At 34.2% G+C, this 22,121-nt stretch overlaps 1 protein-coding gene across 1 annotated transcript in view; it reads left to right on the top strand.

Annotated features, from left to right (window-relative positions):
- The window catches only part of VWA8 (von Willebrand factor A domain containing 8), a 413,374-nt gene that overhangs the window by 222,024 nt on the left and 169,229 nt on the right, over positions 1-22,121 (top strand). Inside the window, exons 22-26 of the mRNA XM_074299190.1 lie at positions 6,794-6,869; positions 9,124-9,259; positions 12,022-12,141; positions 12,808-13,013; positions 15,518-15,669. Of these exons, the coding sequence (XP_074155291.1) occupies positions 6,794-6,869; positions 9,124-9,259; positions 12,022-12,141; positions 12,808-13,013; positions 15,518-15,669 (690 nt within the window). The remainder of the gene's footprint in view (positions 1-6,793; positions 6,870-9,123; positions 9,260-12,021; positions 12,142-12,807; positions 13,014-15,517; positions 15,670-22,121) is intronic.

Raw genomic sequence — 22,121 nt, forward strand, 5'->3', positions numbered from 1 at the left:
TTAGGCAAGGTTGAAGCTGCTTAGTCAGAGAGAGCATTACCACGCCCTTCATCCTCACTTAACTCCACATGCCCTCTATTGATATTGCTATTAAACCATTCATTGTCTTTCTCTTTTTCTTCATACTTCCTCATCTGGCTGTTCTTAAAACTTTTCTTTTTTCTATAACTTGCAAGATTCTTTAAGGACAGTTGGATTATGTTGTATTTATAGAATGTTTCCTTGGAAATTGAGTGAGGACCTTTATCATTATAGTATTCACATAGTCCTGTAGTTTCCAATTATCTGGTCCTATATCTTCTTCCTTTAAGAAGCAAGGGGATGTGTGTTCTAATGTACCCAAGAGTCTAGCGATCTGTAACCAAGTTATAATTAAGCCTTGTCCCTTGGTCAACTTACGCATGCTTTCTATAGCGCCCCCTGGGGGGTGGGGCTGGGGGAGAATCTTTTCCTAACATCTGCCCCATTTCAGCTAGAAAAGGTTACTAGTTTAGCCATTAACAAAGTAATTCCTTACTCACCCTATTTTCTGGTCAACGGGGACTTCATCAGTGAAATTAGGGTCCTTGGTCCACACGTTGGGCACCAAATGTGAAGACCGCGATAGCACTCTGGATACCTTAGAATCAGCCAGAGTCAGGATAAGCAAAAGTCCTTGGTCTTTATTTTTGGTCTTTAGGGGTAAAAATGAATTGGATGGATGCAGGATCTCTGAGACCCCTCCCCTTCGTCTCCTGCCCGGAAGTGACTCTGGGTAGTCTTACTCCCCCCCTAATCCCTCCTACAATTCTCTGTATACACCAAAAGATTGAGCCAGCACAGAATAGTGGGAAGGGCCATTTTCCAAGCATATGCTAATAGAGTATTGTCCAATCGGTAATTAGCCTCAAGTGCTTGGTTGTCTAACCTCAGTGCATCAACTCAGTTTCAGCCCTTTACAGGAACCCACTAGTAGTTGTTGAAGAAAGGAGTGATTTAGTCAGATCTACACTTAGGAAAATCACTTTGGAATTACTTTGGAGGAGAAGTAAGAAAGGAAAGAGACTTGAGTCTGGGGAATCAGGAGGCTAGGGAAAGAGACAGTAAGATCTTGAAAATTGTTGGCTATGTGACAACAAAAAGATAAATGTTATACAAAGGACAAAATTGAAGACAGAGCCAAAATAGTAGAGAAAAGACTGAGCTCTCCCCTACACTTCATATATCTTTTAATAATGCCTGAAAACAAATGTTAAAACAGCAGAACCCACAAAGGGATAAAGTGAAATAATTTTCCAACCCAAAACAACTTTGAAAGTTTCCAGGAAAAATTTGATGCAGTAGGATGAGAGAGGAGTATGTATACTCCAGGGCAGGCTATGCAAGCCCAGACCTGACCCCCAGCAACTAGGAGTAGTTGTTGGTGGCAACTAAATCAATGGCAGCAGTGGTAAATTCTGGACCTCCCAACTCACAGATGATAAGGGGGTTGAACAGTTTGTTAGAAGAATATCACAGGGGTCCTTTTGCTAACATCAGGGGCAGGACTCTGTGCATTGCCCAGCCTTGGATCCAGGTTGCAGTCTTGGGTCTTAGTCCCAGGGCAAGGAGGAGCATTAGTGTACTAGAGCTTGTTGCCACAAGGGAACTGAAATTCTGGTTTCCGAGTGAAAACATGTACATGGTCACTTTCAGACCGATGCATAATACAGAAAGAAGCATAGAAGCACACTTTTCTGTAGATCATGTCACTTTAAAAGAATTGAACACATACAGGTTCCCAGAATTACTGCTGAAAACAGCTGCCCAAAAAACATGGAGTTTGAGTTGGTGCCCCTTTCATACTACAATCAGAGCCCCACTTTAACATAGAGTTAAAAATCAAGAAATAGTCTGGAAAATGCGCAAACCGCATAAAAAAAAAATCCTGATTTATAGAAAGGTAATATTATAAGAAGATCAAAACATAAACTCAGAAAAAGACAATAAAGTCAAAACTCCTACATCCAAAGCCTCAAATATATTAATTGGCCTCAGGCCATCAAAGAGCTCAAAAAGAATTTTTAAAATTAAATAAGAGAGTTAGAGGAAAAATTGGGAAGAAAAATGAGAGTGATAAAAATAAATCATGAAAAAAATCAACAGCCTGGTAAAAGAAACACAAAATAAATATTGAAGAAAATAGTACCTTAAGCCAAATAGTTAAAGAGATACAAAAATCCAGTGAAAAGAAGAATGTCTTAAAAAGCAAATTGACCAAATGGGAAAAGATTTACAGAAATGGAAGAAAAGACTTCCTTAAAAAAAATTTAAAAACAAACAAACAAACAAACAAAAAACCAGAATTGGCCAAATAGCAAAGGAATTGCAAAAGCTCACTGAAGAAAATAATACCTTAAAATTTAGATTTAGGAAAATAGAAGCTGATGACTACGAGACTTCAAGATACAATATAACAAATTTAGAAGAATGAAAAAATAAAAGGAAATGTGATGAAAGCCATGATTTACCAAAAAAAAAAAAAAAAAAAAAAAAACAAAGTAAAGCTTAGATATCATTTTTCAAGAAATTATCAGATAAAATTGCCTTGATGTTTTAGAACCAAAAGAAAAAAAAATTGAAAGAATACAGTTTTAACTTCCTGAAAAAGATCTCAAATTGAAAACTAGGAATACATATATAGATATAGATATAGATATAGATATAGATATAGATATATATAGATATATATAAATGTAATATATAACCAAAGCTTCTAGGTCCAGGAAAGAAATATTGCAAGCAGTTGGAAGGAAACAACTAAAATGTTATGGAGCCATAGTCAGAATCACACAAGACTTAGCAGCTTCCATATTAAAAGATAGGATGGCTTGGAATATGATATTCCAGAAAGTAAAGGAACTAGTACTATAACCAAAAATAACCTATCCATCAAAACTGAGTAAAATCCTTCAGGGGAAAATAAGAGAACTTTCAAATAATAAGACTTGAGAAAAGCATAAATAAATGAATGAACATTTTAAAAAAAGGTAAACATGAAAGAGAAACCATAATGGATGCTATATAAAGGTTAAACTGTTTACATTGCTATGTGAAATTATTAAAGAAGTTAAAAGAAATATACATAGAGGACAGAAGTATGAGGGATAATTTTTTAAAAATTAAGGGATAAAAAGAGATCTGCAATGGGAGAAGATAGAGAAGAATAAGAATATTATTTCATATAAAAGAAGTACAAAAGAGGAGGGGAAGATAGGCTAACACTTGCATTCTTTAGAATTGGCTTATAGGAGGAATAACATAAACACTCAGTTAAGTATAGAAATATAGATAGTGCATTGCAGTGATCCTCAAGTCAGAAGGATCTGAGTTCAAATGTGGCCTCAGACAATTATCACTTACAATTTGTGTGACTTAAGTTCAAGTCACTTAGCCCCAATTGACTTGCTAAAAGTTTTCAAAAGAAGACATCTGTAATCATGTGAAAAAATGCTCCAAATCACTATTGCTTAAAGAAATGCAAATAAACAACTCTGAGATATCACCACATATATATCAGATTGGCTAACATTATAGAAAAGGAAAATAATGTTGGAAGTAATGTAGAAAAATTGGGAGACTATTGCACTATATATTGATGGAGTTATGAACTGATCCAACCTTTCTGGAGAGCAATTTGGAACACCCAGAGTGCTAAGGTATACAGTGACCTTTGACCCAGCAATACTACTTCTAGATCTGTATCCCAAAGAGATCAAAGAAAAAAGATCTATTTGTATGAAAATATTTATAATAGCTTTTTTTGTGGTGGCTGGAAATTGATAGGATGCCCAACAATTGAAGAGTTACTAAACAAGTTGTGATATATAATTTTAATGAAATAGTGTTTTATTATAAGAAATGATATGATGCCTTCAGAAAAATTAATATATATACATATATATTTTATATATATATATGAACTGAAATAAGCAGAACCAGGAGAACATTGTACGCAGTAATAGCAATATTATACTATGACCAAGTATAAATGACTTAGCTATTCTCAATAATACTGTGATCCAGGACAATTCCAAAGAACTTATGAGGAAAAATGCTATTCGTCTCCAGAAAAAATCCTGAGAGGATATGGATGAAAATTGAGGAATCCGTTTGTTTTTTTTTTTCCCTGGTCTGTTTTCTTTTCCAACATGGCAAGAATGGAAATATATTTTGTATGATTTTATATATATATAATATAGATACGTAGATATATGCTATATTAAATTGCTTACCTTCTGAAGAAAGGAATAGGGGAGAGAGGGAAAGAATTTGGAAGTCAATAAACTCTGTGGAATTAATTGATGATTTTGTGTGAAATGAATTATTTGTATTTAAATATTAAATAAATTTAATATTAAGTATCTAGAATGTACAAGATACTATTTTAGTTGCTAGGCTTACAAAGATGATTCTTACATAGACGCTACTCTTAAGGAACTTGTATAGACAGATATAGATAGAACCTGAGGAAAGACAGGTGAATCACTATCAAACAGGGGAGAGCAACATACCTATAAAGAAATCTAGACAGGCTGCAATGACAAATTTGAGGCCAAGAGAAAACCTTGAAGGGATAAATAACCACTTCATAAAGAAATTAATATGTGAATTTGACCTTGTAGAAAATGTGAAATATCAATAGATGGAAATGTTATATGAAAAATTCCATTCATGATTTAAAAAATAGTATGAAGAATTGCTAAGAAATGGATTAGGGCATAGCAGAACAGAAAAAAGTAAGCTAGCATGGAACAAAGACTGTATGAAGGAGAATAGTATGAAATGAGACTAGAATTAAATTTTATAAGACTTTGAAGGCCAAAGTCAAGAATTTATACTTTCTTAAGTAGGAAGCAGAAATCCATTGAGTAGCCATTTGAGTAGGGAAGTAACATGATTTAAACCATTCATTAAGGTGATTACTCCTAAGGCATCAGTGTTGATGGTAGATTTTGTAAGAAGTCGACTGAAGTTTGTAAGACTAGGCAGAAGGCTCTTACAATGGTCTCCTTAAGACAACCTGTACTGGAGTAGTTACAGCACAAAAACAAATCAGAGAGAGATTATGTATAAATGAAATACTGGGTAAATTCAGATATCTAGACAAATTGGAAAAATTGCTCTGCTTTAATAACTTCTGAGGATATCATATACACAGCAATAAATGTTTGTAATGGTGACCCTTAGTCCTGAAAAAACCTTATTGTTTTCAGGATGTTCTATTTAAGAATATTACTAATTACCAGAAAAACCAGCTTACTTAAAATTAGTTATTATTTTTCTCTACTCACTTACTCTGGCAACATGATATTGATCTGTGAACTGACCAAAAGGAAGGGAACTGAAGGAAAATTAAGCCAGGGACCTGTATAACAGCCATTGTAAGATATGCAAATAGCCCTAAACAGGCAAGATTTCTCCCAAAAAGTCAACTGTGTCCCAATATTTCCTACTTACAGCTCCTTCAAAACACTGGAACCAAACTCCAACAACTCCATCTTCTTCAGAATGTAGTTAATTCAGTTCCTCTCAAAATAACATTTTTTCTCAATTCATCTCATAAATGTTAGTTATCTTTTCTCAGTTCTCATCAGGAAGGAAAATAAGTCACTGAGCTCCTCAGACTATCCTTTCTAGAATTTCTTCAATAGAAAGGCTGTTGAACTGTTAACTACTAAAAGTATTTAACAGGCTTCGTCTCCAAAGGTCAACTAAGAGGGAGAGTTCTTTAATCTTTTCTAAGTGCTTCAGCAGGATAACTAGGTGGCACAGTGGTTAGAGCTCTAGTCTGGACTTAGGAAGACTCTTCTTCTTGACTTCAAATCTATGTGAGCCTGGTAAAGTCACTTAATCCTGATTGCTTCAGTTTTCTCATCTATAAAATGAGCTAGAGAAGAAAACAGCAAATCACTTCAAGCCAAGAAAACATCAAATGGGGTCACAAAGAGTAGGATACAACTGAACAGTAAAAGTTCTTCAGGCAACAAGGGAGCAACAAAAATTTGTTTTTATTGTGTGCCATATCCTCAGCTAAGTGCTGGGAATACATATACAAGATAAAAGCAAGACTATCTTGCCTCATAGAGTGTACATTCTAATGGGAAAAGATAACAAAAAAGAACCGAAGGATTGTAAAGATAGGAAAAGAGAAAAGCAATGACATAGTGGCAAAATTCAGAACATAAAAGTCATGGCAAAGAATGTTTACTTGGGCTCCTTTCCAAAATGGTGCTCCTTAGAAGAACTCACCAATAAGGGGGAAAAAAAAGGGGGAGCTCAGAGGCAGCTAGGGCAAGAAAGCAGATGGGACATGGCGTCATAATCTGGAGAGTTAGCTAGCAGCAGATCCTGGAGGGGAATTAGGGATGATTGCCCAGAACCTTTCTCAAATTGAACATCTCAAGAAGAACTGAACATTGGGAGAAGGAAGCCATCAGGGCAGAAAGATGTTCTGGGGTTAGAGGGTAGCCTGCTTCCAAGGATATATCTGTCTCAAGATTCTCCAGAGTATATTATTCTCAAGAGTCTATATATGAGTAAAGAACTAAACCTTTTCTCATCTGTAAACCCCAAGCCAGGTCTTATCCTCTTAGATGGTATTGTCAATTCTTAAAAATAAGTAACTTATTTATCTTGCTTTACTATAAAGAAACAAACATTGTTATTGCTCAAGATTAGTAGGAAGGAACAAGTATTAATTATGTTTTATTTGATGTTTAAAGAAACATTTTATTTCAGTTCTCATTGTAAAATGTGTTTGGTTTAATTTTAGGGATACAACTGTACAGACACTTACTCTTCAGCCTTCTGTAAAAGATGGTCATATTGTGTATGAAGACTCTCCACTGGTCAGTATTTCTATCATGAGTGAATATTTTTTTTATTTTATTTAGAATTTTTTTTCCACAGTATATATGCATGAATAATTTTTTATAACATTATCCCTTGTATTCATTTTTCCAAATTATCCCCTCCTTCCCTCTACTCCCTCCCCTTGATGACAGGCAATCCCATACATTTTACATGTGTTACAGTATAACCTAGATACAACATATGTGTGTAAATCCCATTTTCTTGTTGCATGTTAAGTATTGGATTCCGAAGGTATAAGTAACCTGGGTAGATAGACAGTAGTGCTAACAATTTACATTCACTTCCCAGTGTTCCTTCTCTGGGTGTAGTTGTTTCTGTCCATCATTGATCAACTGGAAGTGAGTTGGATCTTCTTTATGTTGAAGATTTCCACTTCCATCAGAATACATCTTCATACAGCATTGAAGTGTACAGCGATCTTCTGGTTCTATTCATTTCATGAGTGAATATTTTTAAAAATTGATTTCAGAATGATAATATACATTCACCCTTTGGGAAGGCCACAACTTCCATGTTAAAACCGGAAATTCCTTATTATGATGTCAATTTTGAGAGCAAATTTTAAACCTGGAAAAAAAATCATTTGCATTCTGTTTTTCCTTTCTCTTGAAAGAGGGATTTCATTGACCTTATAGAGACTGGTAAAGGCTAAATGACAGTTCCCCCCACCTCCATCCCAGTTATATGATAAAATTTAGAAGATGGTGTAGTGAATAGTGTCATGCAGAAGTATCAAACTCCAGCCAGTCAACGAAGTGGGGATGTCAAACTCCCAACCAGGCCAGGGTCAGATTGAAGTGTCACTGGGAAAACTTTAAGGAATATAGTATGATAGATGATGTAAACTCGTGGTCAGTATTGGCCCATAGGGCCCCCAAACCTCTACTCCCTTGTAGTTGAGGGTGGCACTTCTGGTGTCCTGTGGCAGGAGCTCTGGGCTGCAGAGGCGGGCTGGCCCTGCCTTGTCCCTACTCCTAATGTAACAGTGCTAATGATGATAGTGGCTAGCGGTTATGAAGAACTTGTCATCCGCTATCTTGTTTGGTTTTCATGAGAAGCATGGGAAGTAAGGATTTCCAGCCTTATTATCTCCACTTTATAGATGAGAGAAGCAAGATTGAGAGATGCTGAGTGAATGGCCCGAGGTCACAAGGCTGGTGGAGGAGCCCAGGCTCTGGCCCTCAGTCCAGACTCCTTCCCCCAAATCAGAGCTCTAAGATTTGTCCCCACCACCCTCTCTGGGCCTGGGCTCTTAAAGCCTGAGCCATGCTTCTAGAGGGAGAAAGAAGTAGACCTTGTATGAGGAATCCCATGGCCTGAGCAGGCCGATTATGTTTATTATTCATCATATCATTTGGGCTTAACAGTAGTCTTACAAGATAGGGCCTACTGGTGTCATTAACTGTATTTGTAGATGAAGAAACTGGAAAGAGCATACTGGGCCTGATCAGAAAGAACTGAGTCCAAATCCAGCCTCCCAGAATAGCCCTGTGACCCTGGACAAGTCACTTACTCTGTTTGCCTCAATTTCCTCAATTGTAAAATGGGTCCATAGTACCACTATTGTGAAAACCAAATGAGAAAACATTTGTAAAATCTTTTAGCACAGGGAAATGGTGTAGGTGCTATAAAAATACTTATTTCCTTTCTCTTCTTACTTGATATAAACATAGAGAAAAAGAAAAAAAAAAAAATAGAGATTAAAAACAGATGGGCAGAGGAAGGGGAACAAAAGTCACCAATACATTAAGAAAGCCTTGATATATACAGTGCTCCATATCCATACATCCTGTTTCAGTGGAAACTTGGAAATAATTATAATTTCACTATTTTGATATAATTTAAAATTTTAAAAGTGTCTGAACAGTGAATTGGCCACTTTATTTTTAAAGTTCATTTAATTTACTATTTCTGCCATTTATTGGATTTCAGCCTAGTAATAGGCTGTCCTGGGGAGTTTGAAACTTTGCTAGTCATCCCTAGAATTAGGAGGAAAAAAACAGGGTTTCCTTGGGCCTTAAAAGAGAAAAACCGATGGCTCTCATAGCTGTAGCTTTGTGATCCTTTAATAGAGATTCAACTTTTATTCTCATCTTTGCGGCATGATTACTATGTGACATTAGGCAAATCATTGACACAGAATGAGTTAGTTATTATGAGTCTGCTAAAGCCATTTGAACTCTGTGGTGTTTGTTTTGTTTGGTTTGTGATCATTTTTCTGTGTTCCAGGTGAAAGCAGTCAAGATGGGCTATGTTTTGGTTGTAGATGAGGCAGATAAAGCCCCAACAAACGTTACCTGTATTTTAAAAACTCTTGTAGAAAATGGAGAAATGATTCTAGCAGATGGGCGAAGAATTGTTGCAAGTAAGTGTTAGAACAAAAACTTTTTTATATCTTTAATAGTAAATGGATAGGATAATTTTTCAAAGAGCTGTCAGGGTTTCTTTTCTGTTTGTGTGATCTGGGAACTTTTAATTTTCAATTCAAAAACTGGGCAGTTACATACAAGGAGCATGCTAAAAGGAAAGACTGTATTACAAAGGATTGCTTGATAGGTTTGGGAGAGATATATTTGAGATAAAAAATGATTTTCTTAAAAGAAAAAATCAAAAGCTTAAAGAAATATCAAAAATATATAAACACCATTTAAAAAAAAAGTTTTGCAAATAGAATCTTAGTATCAATGTGTTTAAGAAGTGTTTGAGACCTCTAATTCTTCAGGCCGAAAGAGAGTTACAAAGCAATGATTCATAGCATGGTAAATAACATATCTAGAGATTAACCATTCTCCCAATGCTACTATGCTATTTTTGCCTCATTAACTAAGGATCATCTTTATACATTTACTTCCATGTTAAAAGCAGGGAAAACCCATAAATCTTAGTTTGAGCTGTATTTCAAAGCAGGAAACATGAGTTCAAAGCCTTTTTTTACTTATTAGCTCAGTGACCATGAACAAAAATTTTAATGAATCTCAGTTTCTGTATTTATAAAATTAGTAAGATTGTTCTACCTGCTCTTTAAGCCTTAAAGAGCTAAAGAACATTGCATAGTCATATCTCTGTGGATTATTTCCTTCATATATTGTCTGTGGGAGATTTTTATTTTTGGTGTTCACCAAAATTCTTCTATTAGTATCTGGTTGGCAAATTAAAATATTTTAACATTAACTTGAACATGGCATAGACAAATAAAATTACTTTTTTATTCCATATAGAAATTGCTTTGGAATTATCGAGTCTTTTGGCATGGCAATGCTGTTGTGCCATTCTTATTACATATCACTGACTCTAATGACTATAAGGATTTTTATAGGAAAAAATCTTGCATGAAATTTTTTCATCTCCTAATTTGACAGTATTCATTGTTCTTTAACATTCGGTTTTATTAGCTCTAATTAATTTCAGGGAAAATTCAGGCTCACCCAGGACAGCTTTGATAAATTTCATGGCTCTTATATGCTAGTTTATGCTAATTTTGCTTCCTGAGAAGGTTTGAACATTCACATATGAATTTTTGAAAGGAAATAGCCAAAGGCAGTGCATCCAGAAAATATGAGACAATTTATAAGTAATTTACTAATCTTTGGTGGTTGGAAAGGGCATCTAAATAAAGCAGAGGAGCTTTTCTTCCTGATGAAAGTGATATTTGCCAGCATTTCTAAGCACAAGAAAATAATGATCATTAAAATTAATCTTTGTTAGCATTTCAATGTCAAAATGCTTTCAATGGTAAATAAGTTTTTGATTTAGGGTTTTCATTAGCTTCCCTCAATGTTGCCTCTAAAAATGCCTTCTGGGCCACAAGAAATAGTGTAAAAGAAATGCTAAAAGAAAATGGTAATAATATAGTTGCCTGCCCTTCTGTTTATGTTCTGTATCTAGAGCAGATGTTCTCAGAATTTCAGAAGTTTTGGAATTTCCTGAAAATTTTGTATAATTTCATGTTTTTGAGCATCAGTTTCTAATATATTATTGGGTAAGGTCTAGAGGGAAGGAGTCACACACTTAAAATATCAACACAGATAGAGATTCTTTGTGCCCCATTTCACTAGAATAATTGAGAACACTGAGGCAAAATGCCTGCTCTAAAGTAATAGTGGGGAACCTTGTGGCCTAGAAGGCCCATGAAATCACCTGCCTAATTGACCACAAGGCTTGATGAATTGAAAACTATATAGAACAACCTCCCACTACTTGAGTTCTATAAGTTGATCATTTTGTATGGCTGGTAAATGTTATAAATATTAAAAAGGCCCTTGGCAGAAAAAAAGGCTCTCCATCCCTGGGGTTGTTGAGGCATGTTCCTCAAGTTTCAGTGACCATCAGTCCCTATTCACCACCAGAAAAAGTTTGGAACTTGTCTGAACCCTCTGCTATATCACTTCAAAAATGAAGTGTGATTTCTTGTCATTTTATGAGTTATATACTAATCTCATAATCCCAACTGATCACTTATTTTAGGAAGTACAGCTACTTTTGTACTCTTTATTTACTGCAGGGTTTAAAGAAAAGACTAATATTTACCTCCTAGATTGATCACCGTCTATAAAATTGTTTTTACTGTATCTAATTTTGTTTCTAGTTGTATATCTATTCATGTTCCAGAATGGATAACTTAATCTATGATATGTCCAAATTCACGTAACAATAAATAGTATTCCATTGATTTTATGTAATGGACATAATAGTTGAAATTAAAGTTCACTGATGTAGGATTTAAGTCAAATCATATAATGTATTTTTTTTAAGAAATATTTTACTTTATGTCAGGAATCGATTTTGTAAATCAAATTTTGCACAGTGTTGTGTATTAAATGCCTTCCTCAAAATAATTTTCATTGCCTTTAAATGAAAAACAAATTACAGTATTAGTGTAAGTGTATATAATACAAAATCATTCACTTTATGTAGTTGCAAATTATTGCTCAGATATAGGCTTTGTGGTCTGTTATTTTCTGAAACCATTTTATAAGTAGCACATCTAGTGTTTGACAGTTAAACAATATGCCAGTTAATTTATGTAATTGTTTAAAAGGATGCACTTTCTTTGTTCTAAGAAAGATTATTAGCTATCAATAAATAATTCATTTAGAGAGATTTGAAAATGCTTTTTTTCTTTCCCAGGTACTGCTAATGTGAACAGAAGAGAAAATGTTATAGTGATTCATCCCAATTTTAGAATGATTGTCCTGGCCAACAGACCTGGATTTCCTTTCTTAGGCAACGATTTTTTTGGCACATTAGGTAACTTGCTTTACCTTCTTGGGGATTAGGAATTAAGTAATATAGCTGATAATAGTCCAACATGGACAATAGTCCAATATGCAATGAGATAAATGATTGCCTGATCTTCTCAGCTAAACTTGAGTGTCACTATCACTTATAAGGTGATATGTAATATTAATTCCTACATTTCATGAGGAAATGTGGCAAAGCCAGTAGTTTTCTCTAACTTGCTCTGAAAGTAACTAGGACTCCTGAATCTACTCCATAACAGGATTCTAATTCCTGGTTGAGACTCAGAACTCTTTAACTAATAAGTACTAAAAATATGTGCTAGAGTAAATCCAAATAGAGAAAAATAGTATTGTGACCCTAAGTAATTAGATAAGACTTCATGGAGCCTCTTTAAAGTTTGTTCTGTTGATCTTCTAAAACCTTATCAAAAGGAACTCTGGCCATCATACAGATACTAGAACTGAAATCATTATGATCTTTGACAAAGTAAAAAAAATAGGTAGGTTAATAGGTTGATCAATAGATCTTTTCTATTTTACATAAATGAAAAAGACAAAAGGAAACAATTATATTTATTTTTCTTTTACTTTAGGCCATTTATTGGGACATTTCCTATTTTTCTTATCGACAAAATGAACTAGTTACATGTCATATGTTTGTCTTCCTCCCCAGGTGACATTTTTAGCTGCCATGCAGTTGATAATCCTAAACCACAATCTGAACTTGAAATGCTCAGACAATATGGGCCAAATGTCCCAGAGCCCATCCTTCAGAAGCTTGTTGCTGCATTTGGAGAACTGAGGCACCTAGCAGATCAGGGAATTATTAACTATCCATATTCCACCAGAGAAGTTGTCAACATAGTCAAACACTTACAGGTACAACATAAATCTTTTCAAATATTGCAAAAATCCTTCTGATACTTTCATGTTCTTGTTTGAGGATGTATATAAAGACAGAGTATGTGTGTGGCCTGCAATAAAAGACCATAAGCACAAATGTATACCTTTTATTTTAATTTCAGAAAACTGTTGACAAGACCTCTTATCAAAGGACATTAATTTTTTTAAGCCTTTCCTTTTGGATTCTGGGTTTTATAGTAGTTAGAAAATAGATTTGAGATAGGAAAAAGAAGGAAGGAATAACTAAATACTTCTCTGATTTAGGAACTATAAATATTTAACAATCAAGAATTTGCTAAGCAGTTTTTTCATGTACAACTCAGGTAGGGCTACAATTCTAATGAGGGCTAAGGGGTGTACAAATTGATATTGATCATAGTCCCTCATTGTATAGAGTTTGCAGTCTGATGATGATGAGGGACACAAAAATAATGCTAAAATACCTTGATCAATGCATTAGACAGTTGCTAAACAAGTAACTTTTGGAGAACAAAGGGAATGACTTACTGAGCTGAGAGATTAGCTAGGGATTTCCTAGAGAAGTGACATCTGGGTTGGATTTTAAATGATAAGAATTCTAAAGGAAAAAAGAAGGATATTACAGGCCTAAGTAACTACATGAATAAAGGTATCAAAACAAATGAGTCTAAAGTCTGTTGGGGAAAGAGGGTGAGGAGCTGAGGCAAGGAAAGATTAGAGGGGCTTCCAATGCCAGGCAGAGGATTTTGAACTTCCCTTACAAGTCAGTCATGAACCATGTCAGTTTTTTGAGCAGAGAAGTGATATGACTCCATGGGGCCTGGCAGTGATATGAAAGGGGGAGACTGAAAAGTTTGCAGAATAATTTTAGAACTTGTGCAGACAATTGGGTGATGGACACTCTATGTCATGAGAATATGTAAGGTTCAACAAAGAGAAATATAACCAATTCAGTGATCCTCCATCTCTGCTGCTTTTCATTGCCAAACTTTGTAGAGTTCTCTGTGCTTATCACAGCTTACAACTCTCATCCTCCTCAGCAATCTTTCCCTGTTTCCCTCCTAGGGTGAGGCTGCATTAAATTTCTTGCAATGCTGGCTTCTGACTTTCCAAGATCATCAGTGACTTATTTCTTCATTGCAAAGTCCAGTAGTATTTTTTTAAGTCATGCATTCTAACTTTTTGTAGCATTTAGCATTGTGGACTACCCTGTTTTTTGATAGCCTTTCCTCATTTGGCTTCCATGGAATGAAGTTTTTTCCTCTCCTACTGATCTAATTACTCATCCTCAGTCTCCTTCTGTGACCCTTTACACTCCCTGCCCCTATGGGTGAAGCTGCCCTCAGAACTCCCATCAGGTCTCTTCTCTTTCTCCATACCTTGTCTATTCCTTCTATATCTTCAAGTACATAATTTCAAGCTCTCCCTTGAGCTCCAATCCTTCATCCTAACTGACCTGCTTGATATCCCATCTGCACCTCCAAATCAGCATGTCACAAAGTGAATTTATCCTTTAGTTGTGTAGTAATTTTAAACTATAGAGTAGAGTATTTTATTAACATTGTTCTTCTAACAATTTCCCATTTGTTAACTATTGTAATTAAAATATAAAAATGAAGACCTTTGGATTTTCATCTTCCTGCCTTGGAAATATAATGAAACAAGTTATTTAATTCATTATTCTTTATTTTTTATTAAAATATTTCAAAACTATTTAGTGTTTTAAAGTCAACTAAAGAAATGTTTGTTCTTACTTACATATAAATAAATAAATAGCTAACATGTCATTTTCCATCACTTCCAGGGATCATCCTCTCTCTTCTTAATTTCATGATTTTTCTTTCCTTTTTTTCCTAATTCTTCTATATTTCTGCCTTAGCTTGCCCCATTCCTTTCCTTTCATTTTTTTCCACCCTTCTGTGTTGTTCTTTTTTTTTTCTTTTATTCTCTTTGTTCTGTTATGTGTGATATTAATGTAATTTTGTTTAATATGTTTCGTGAGCCACATAAGAACTAGGTCTGTCTAATGTGGTCTTTTTGCATCACCCTATGTTTAATGCAGAGTTAAGTTTTTTGGTGTGGAATGCTTCTACTTAAGTATTCTACTCTGTCTGCCATACTTTTTACACCATACCACCTTTCCTGAAACTTTAAAGCTAGAAACCTTCAGGTTTTCAAATTATTAAATATTTTTATAAGAGATAGGATATATTTTGTGTGATTGAGCTACTGATTCCAAAATTAGTAACAATTGTTTTTTGAGAAAATAGTATTCTGGGTCACCTAAGTGAATATCAAATATGATAAAATAGTGTCTATCAGAATTATATGATTTTATTTATATTTCTAAACTTTTGATGAATTAATTTGAGTTTTCTTCCTGTCCTTTATTTTTAAATATAATTCTATTGTTTGCTACTATTTTTGAGCTTTATTGCATGCTACAGTTTAACATTATGTCTAAGAAGTATGTTTGGGGTTTTTTTTATTCCTTAATACAGAAATTTCCCACTGAAGGACTTGCCAACGTGGTAAAAAATGTGTTTGACTTTGATTCCTACAACAGTGACATGAGGGAGATTTTGATGAATACTTTACACAAATACGGGATACCTATTGGAGCAAAACCTACCAGTGTGCAGCTGGCAAAGGAGTAAGATGAACATGTTGATTTTTAAAAACCTTCTTATTATAATAACAATTCAGATTTTTATCTGATGCTAATTCATTTAAAATATACTGTTAAAATCCCTGGAAAATTGACTTGGGGTTGAAATGACTTTTCCCTCCAAGATACACGAATATATTTTACTACTCAATTTAATGAAATAATTTCTTTGTATGCACCTGTAAATTATTCTTTTTTGAGTGTCACGTAAGTAGTTGTAAGATAATTAAATAAAGGGAAATATTTGTTTCTTTATTAGTCTGTGTTTTTTTTTTTTGTTTAATTCCTGTTAACTCTCAACATTAATTAATTTATTTAAAAGTTAATAAAAATGATTCTACATAAAAAATTATACAAGGAGCATTCTTCTAACAAAATGATTTTATTATATATGCATATCAATGCATATATGTATGTATACACACCAACACATATATCACCTGATTAATTTTGACATAGAGCATTTGAATTTTCAAGTCTTTGGTGAGTTTGTTCCACCTATAGAAGTTGCTGGTAATGAGATCAGTGTAATTTAATCTAGATGCGGGTCAATTAATTTCTTTTTATTCATGGTCACAATCTTGTTCCCTAACATTGACTGTCCACTTTGTAAATCTATGCTCTTGACCAGAAAGATAATTGGTTAAATAAAGTGTTCTTAATGGATCAATACAAATCCATCTTGAGTCCTAGGAAAGATTTTTAAAGTAACTAGATAATATAAATGTAAATGTTTAATAAGACTTGTATTGCAAATGTAAGTTATAAATTTTATAAGGGGATGTTATTTAGTACATCAAAACAATTTTTAAACTACAGTTTATTCAGCTAAAGTATTATATACAGAAAATGCATATTTTATTAGAAAATGATGTTTTGTCTAGAATTCAGAATGATTTTAGTAATTTTTACTTATCTCAAATATATATCCAACTATTTTTCCTATTTAATAAGATGTTAATAAGAGATATTTTGGAATAAGTTAGTCAAAACTTTAACCAATAAGAGCAAACCATTAAAACAAATCAGAAATTGCTTATAGAGAAACAAATATTTCCCTTTTTTGTGACAAAAGCACAGGATGGAATTACGCAAAGATTATCTTTGCGTTGGTTTTTATTATTAATAAGCAGAAAATTTTTTCTCAAAAAATGTTACAGTTAATACATTTGTTAATGCTTCGATTCCCCCGCAGTACTACTGCTGTGCTTGTTACCTAGCAATCATATGGATATGTTAAAGCCAGGTTTGTAACCTAATAATTAAGGCATTTCTTGCTTAGGACATTCCATTGCTAACTGCCCTCTGCCTCTGCCTTAGAATGAAAGTGTGTACTTTATATTCTAGCTTCTAAGAGTGAAAGTATTTTCTATTTGCTTGTTAAAAATATTTTTTAAATTTTCAAATATGTGTATGAGGCTCTTATACTCCTAATAGTGCAATTCACTATTAATGTCCTGTTTATTTAAACCAGACATCTGAATTAAGAGTACCTAATTTATTTTTTTTCTTCACACTGGGCACACATTTGAGGTAAAAGATGAAATTCCTAAATTGAGTAAGTAATCATAATGGGGGCGGGGAAGCTAGTTGGCACTGTAATGCATAGAATTCCAGGCCTGGAGTCAGAAAGACTTCTCTTCCTGAGTTCAAATCCATCCTCAGACACTTACTAGCCGGACAAGTCACTTAGCCTTATTTACTTTGTTTACCTTGTTTACCTCAATTTCTATCTGTAAAATGAGCTGCAGACAGAAATAGCAAAGTATTCTCATAATTTTGCCAAGAAAAAACCCAAAAGGGATCACAAAGGGTTAGACGTGACTGAGAAATAGAAACAACAACAAAATCATAATTAAGACTTTAAAATTTCAGTGCCCAGAAAAGAAATCAATATTCTATACTTCCATCTTTTAAAGGATAATTAATTTCATTGATTAAGGTTTTTCCTGGACTGTGTAAATCACCATCCATCACTTTAATCCTGTGTGGTCCTTCAGCAGAGCTTCTTTAAAGCTTCCACTTAGGTATGGGAGGACCTTCTCAAAGCTTTTTGGTAACTCAATGACCCAGAGTACACAGTCCATAGCTTTCAGTCTGTTAAGTTGCCTCCTCCTGTATGACCAGGTTACCTCCTTCTACTCTTCCTATATGAATCTGGTGATGTCTTCTGCTGTCAAGATTTTATGCTATAGTCTACTTACATTTCTTCTTGATGATTTTTTTATCATCCATTAATAACCTTCAGCAATAAGAGCAACAACAATAGTAAGCATTTTAAGGTTTGCAAAGTTCTTTATCATATTATTTTATTCTCACAAAACACACTCACATTTTCCCTTCATTTTTAATTATACTTATTTCTTGACATTTTAAATTGCAAGGTGTTTCTCCTTCACATAATGAATTTATTAATAAAGTAATAGACCACCTTGAGGGGCAGTGTGATGTGATTACAGAGCTGTCCTCAAAGCCACAAAAACCTGCGGGCATGTCTTGCCTCTGATACATGACTGGTATTGAGCAAGTTAATCACCCTCTTAGTACATGGCTATATAATTTATAATATATAGTATGTATACATATATATATATATAACACAGTATATATACTATCTATTTATATATTATTTAGTATTTATGCTATTTACTATAAATATTATTTAGTTTCAAGTGCAAGCCACAGGGGATTTCTTGGTCATCTGAGCAGCTGGCTGTATCACATTTAGAGAGGCTCCGTTTAAAATTGCAATGATGTTGTATTGCAATGGTAATGCTTGCTCTCTCAGGGAGAGAAATGCTTATAAACCTTAGAACCCTATGAAAATACAAGTTTTCTATATAATATAATAATTGTGACAATAATAATAACTCATGTTTATATTATCTTTTAAGGCTTGCAAAGTATTTTGCATATGTTTTTATTTAATCCTCACAATAATTCTGTGGTGTGGGTGGTCTTAATATTGCTATTTTACAGGTAAGGAAACTGAGTCTGAGATTAGTTAAGTGACTTGGTCAGGATCACCTAGCTAATGTCTGAGGCAGCATTTGAACTCAAGTCTTCTAAATCTAGTTCACAAGTCACTGAGTCACTAACTACGTATATGTTTATGTGTACGCATATGTTAACTGTTCTAATCCTAGAGGTCATGCTTTAACCAGAGCACTAACGTACTAAGAAAGAACTTTTTTCAGAAATATTTCTTCTCTTCTTTTGTCTGTATCTTTTTCTAAAGTAGTTTGTATAATACCTTGTATTACCTTATATATGCTGTTATATACAAAAAGCACCATAGAGTTTGTAATCATTTCATGTAGTGAAAGGAGCTGCTTTGAGAATGGCATTTGTCACCTATTGATATAGTCATATCTCTATACGAGAAAGAAAAAAAGTAAACTTAATATTCAAGCCCTAAAAACAATATGGGCATGAAGGTATATTCTTGAATTGGAGTTTACATCTGGACACTGAGGGATTAAAATACTCTACTTAAAAGGTTTTTAGAATTATCAATGACATAATAAATTCTTAAATTATAAACGTGTAAAATCTATAGTGGTTGTAATAGATCCGTTTTACTGGCAGCATACTTCAATCTGTCATGATAGATAAACTTTGACGCTTGAGTTTAGACATATCTGAGAGTGAAAAGTTGACTGCAGATTGGAATAGTTCTTGAAGTAATAAAGCAAAGTGATGTTTCTACTTTTCCTTGCCCTTTTTTACACATAATAGAAGACTCATAGTTAATAAATATCATACAATGGTCACACATGATTTGATTTGGAAGGGAAAGAGAGCAAAGAGAGGAAGGGTTTAAATATTTATACAGTACCAACTGTGTTCCAGACAGTGCTAAACACTTTTTCTTTTTTTTACAAATATTATATCACTTCATCCTCACAACAATTTTTCCAGGGAAATATTGTTATGATCCCCACCTTACAATTGAGGAAACTGAGATAGAGCTTAAGTGACTTGACTGGAGGTCACTGAGCTAGGAAGTGTCTAAGCTTGGATTTGAACTTAGGTTTTCCTGATTGCAGGCCTAGCTCTGTCTTCACAATGCTACCAGCTGCCTCCAAGAAAGGAGCAACATGCAATAATAATAAATCACTGTATTGGTAGCATGCCTTTGGTGGAGGAAGTGATATGTATATGAATAGAATTTTAACTGAATAGTTATTGCTTTAAAATAGGATACAGTGGGATCAAGTTAAGCAAAATAAAAGCCATAACAATATGAGGGGAACTTGGAGGTCACTCCTTTTTATTAATCCAGAGTACAATTGGGTCTTATAGAACTATTATAAAAAGGCCCAAAGGTGTTAAATAGACACAGTGATACAGTCTCTGGCTTCTGTGAAGTCACCCAAGTTTCATCTCTTTTTATAGTGCTCATTTTTTCTGGCTTTGACTACTTATTTCCTCATTAATCCTCGCCATGATGATAAGGAACTAATAATCAATCATGATAGATTGCTTACTCATATTCCTGTGAGAGCCTCTTAAGCAGATGTGCCTTCCCACCATAGACTGGCTACTCATAGTACCTTGTATATAGGATACATTTTTTAAAATAGCTGTTGAATGACTATTTACAAGAATAGCATGAGGTTATAGAGCTAAAGTAAAAGAGGCTTCTGAAGATATTTAGTCTAAACCTTTAATTTTACAGATAAGGAAATTGAGACCCAGACTGATTTACCCAAGTCACATGGATAGTAACTATGAAGTGGAGTCAAAAACCAAGTCTTCTTATTCCAGAGCAAGTCAGTTTTTAAAATACAAAAAAAAAAAAAAACATTTTAAATGATGTAGACTTAACTTATAATGGAAAATTACTTCCTAATTCGTTTCTAATAATATTTTATGGGAAGTTTGAAGCTTTTTGCCACAATGCAAGATTTAGCATGATACACATTCATTTAAGCAAAACTTTACCAGAATCCCATTTAATGCTACATTTTTCTTCTTTGGCAAATAAAGGCCAGCTATTAAAAACCTTCATTTTATTAAAATTTGAAGAGGTTTATGTTTTCTCATGGGGCAATCCATGTATCTAGAAACAGAAGGTTGCATGTGAAGTTTTGTAGCAAGCTAATCACTCCCAGATTACCACTTTCAAGAAAAATCCCTCTGGGAAAAAGATTTTGTGGAATTAAAGGCAAGGTTAATATAATTAAAGTTATTTAAAGTTCAGTTAAAACCTATCCAGTTTTGTGTAATGCTCTAACATGTAGCAGATACATTTTGCTGAGAAGAGTGCTTTATGAAAACATTTCAATGCCAGGTACCTTGATTGGAAAGTTGCTTATCTAGAGTGCATCAGACTAATAAGTATTTATAATTTTTTTCTGTTACATTTATTTCTTGAGATTTTAACTTTCAAGATATTTCTTTATATAATGAATAGATTCATAAAGTAGTAGCTTCAGTGCCCTTGTGGGCAAGAGAGAGCCATTCACATCAACAGTTTGTTTAAATATTTTCTAATTTGAACACAGAGCGTGGTGGCAATACATAAGCTATATGTACAAAAATAATAACCACACATGAAAGTGTGTTAAAATAACCAAGTTTATGTAGAAGACCCTGTAATGTAATATAGATATCATATTGTCATTCATTCTCCCCTTGATTTTTAAAGCTGTCTTAAAAATCTCATTGCCTATAACTCACTACTCTGCTTTCTGGAACCCTTGTTCTCTTATTAACAAACAGCCCTTCGAATTAGACCATCTCCTCTTACACTCTATGTTCTCACAGTAGCTGCAACATCCCTGGAAACTTTCTCCAATTCTGTATGCTCCCTTTCTTGTGTCCCCTGATACAGCTGGACCAGGTATCCTTGCCTGCCACTTCCAGATTCTACTTGGCTTGCTCTCAATCAGCCACTTCTTTGAGAATCAATCTATCCAACCTTTTCTAGATGCTAAGTAATACCAAGACTCCAGCTCATTCTCCCTTCATTCATAAAGGAGTTCGGCAGTTTACACAGCTTTATTATGAACCTAAACCCCTTTCCTTTTATCTGGGGACTTCATTGTCATTGTTGGTGTTCCTTTGGAGCCCCTTGCCCTTTACTTCATCATCCTCCGTGACTTGCCCATTCTCCCTGACTTAACTGGACCATAGGATTAGCAATTAGAGCTGGAAGGGAACTCAGAAATCATGTAATCCAGTCCTCTTATTTCATGTATAACAAAACTGAGACCCAGAGAAATACATAAATCATGGCCCTCCTGGTTTGGTGATTGTGATAGCAAACAATGATCATCTCTGAAATATACATATCCACACACACCTATCCCTTCCACATCGTGACTTTCCCCATTGTGGTTTCTATATATCATAGGTTGGCATGAGAAATTAAGTGAGAATATGAGAATTTGGGGGGTGTTTTGTGGCAGCTGTAGACCATACCGAAGTCC

The sequence above is a fragment of the Sminthopsis crassicaudata genome, chromosome 3 (assembly GCF_048593235.1).
Source record: "Sminthopsis crassicaudata isolate SCR6 chromosome 3, ASM4859323v1, whole genome shotgun sequence".
Classification (NCBI taxonomy): domain Eukaryota; kingdom Metazoa; phylum Chordata; class Mammalia; order Dasyuromorphia; family Dasyuridae; genus Sminthopsis; species Sminthopsis crassicaudata.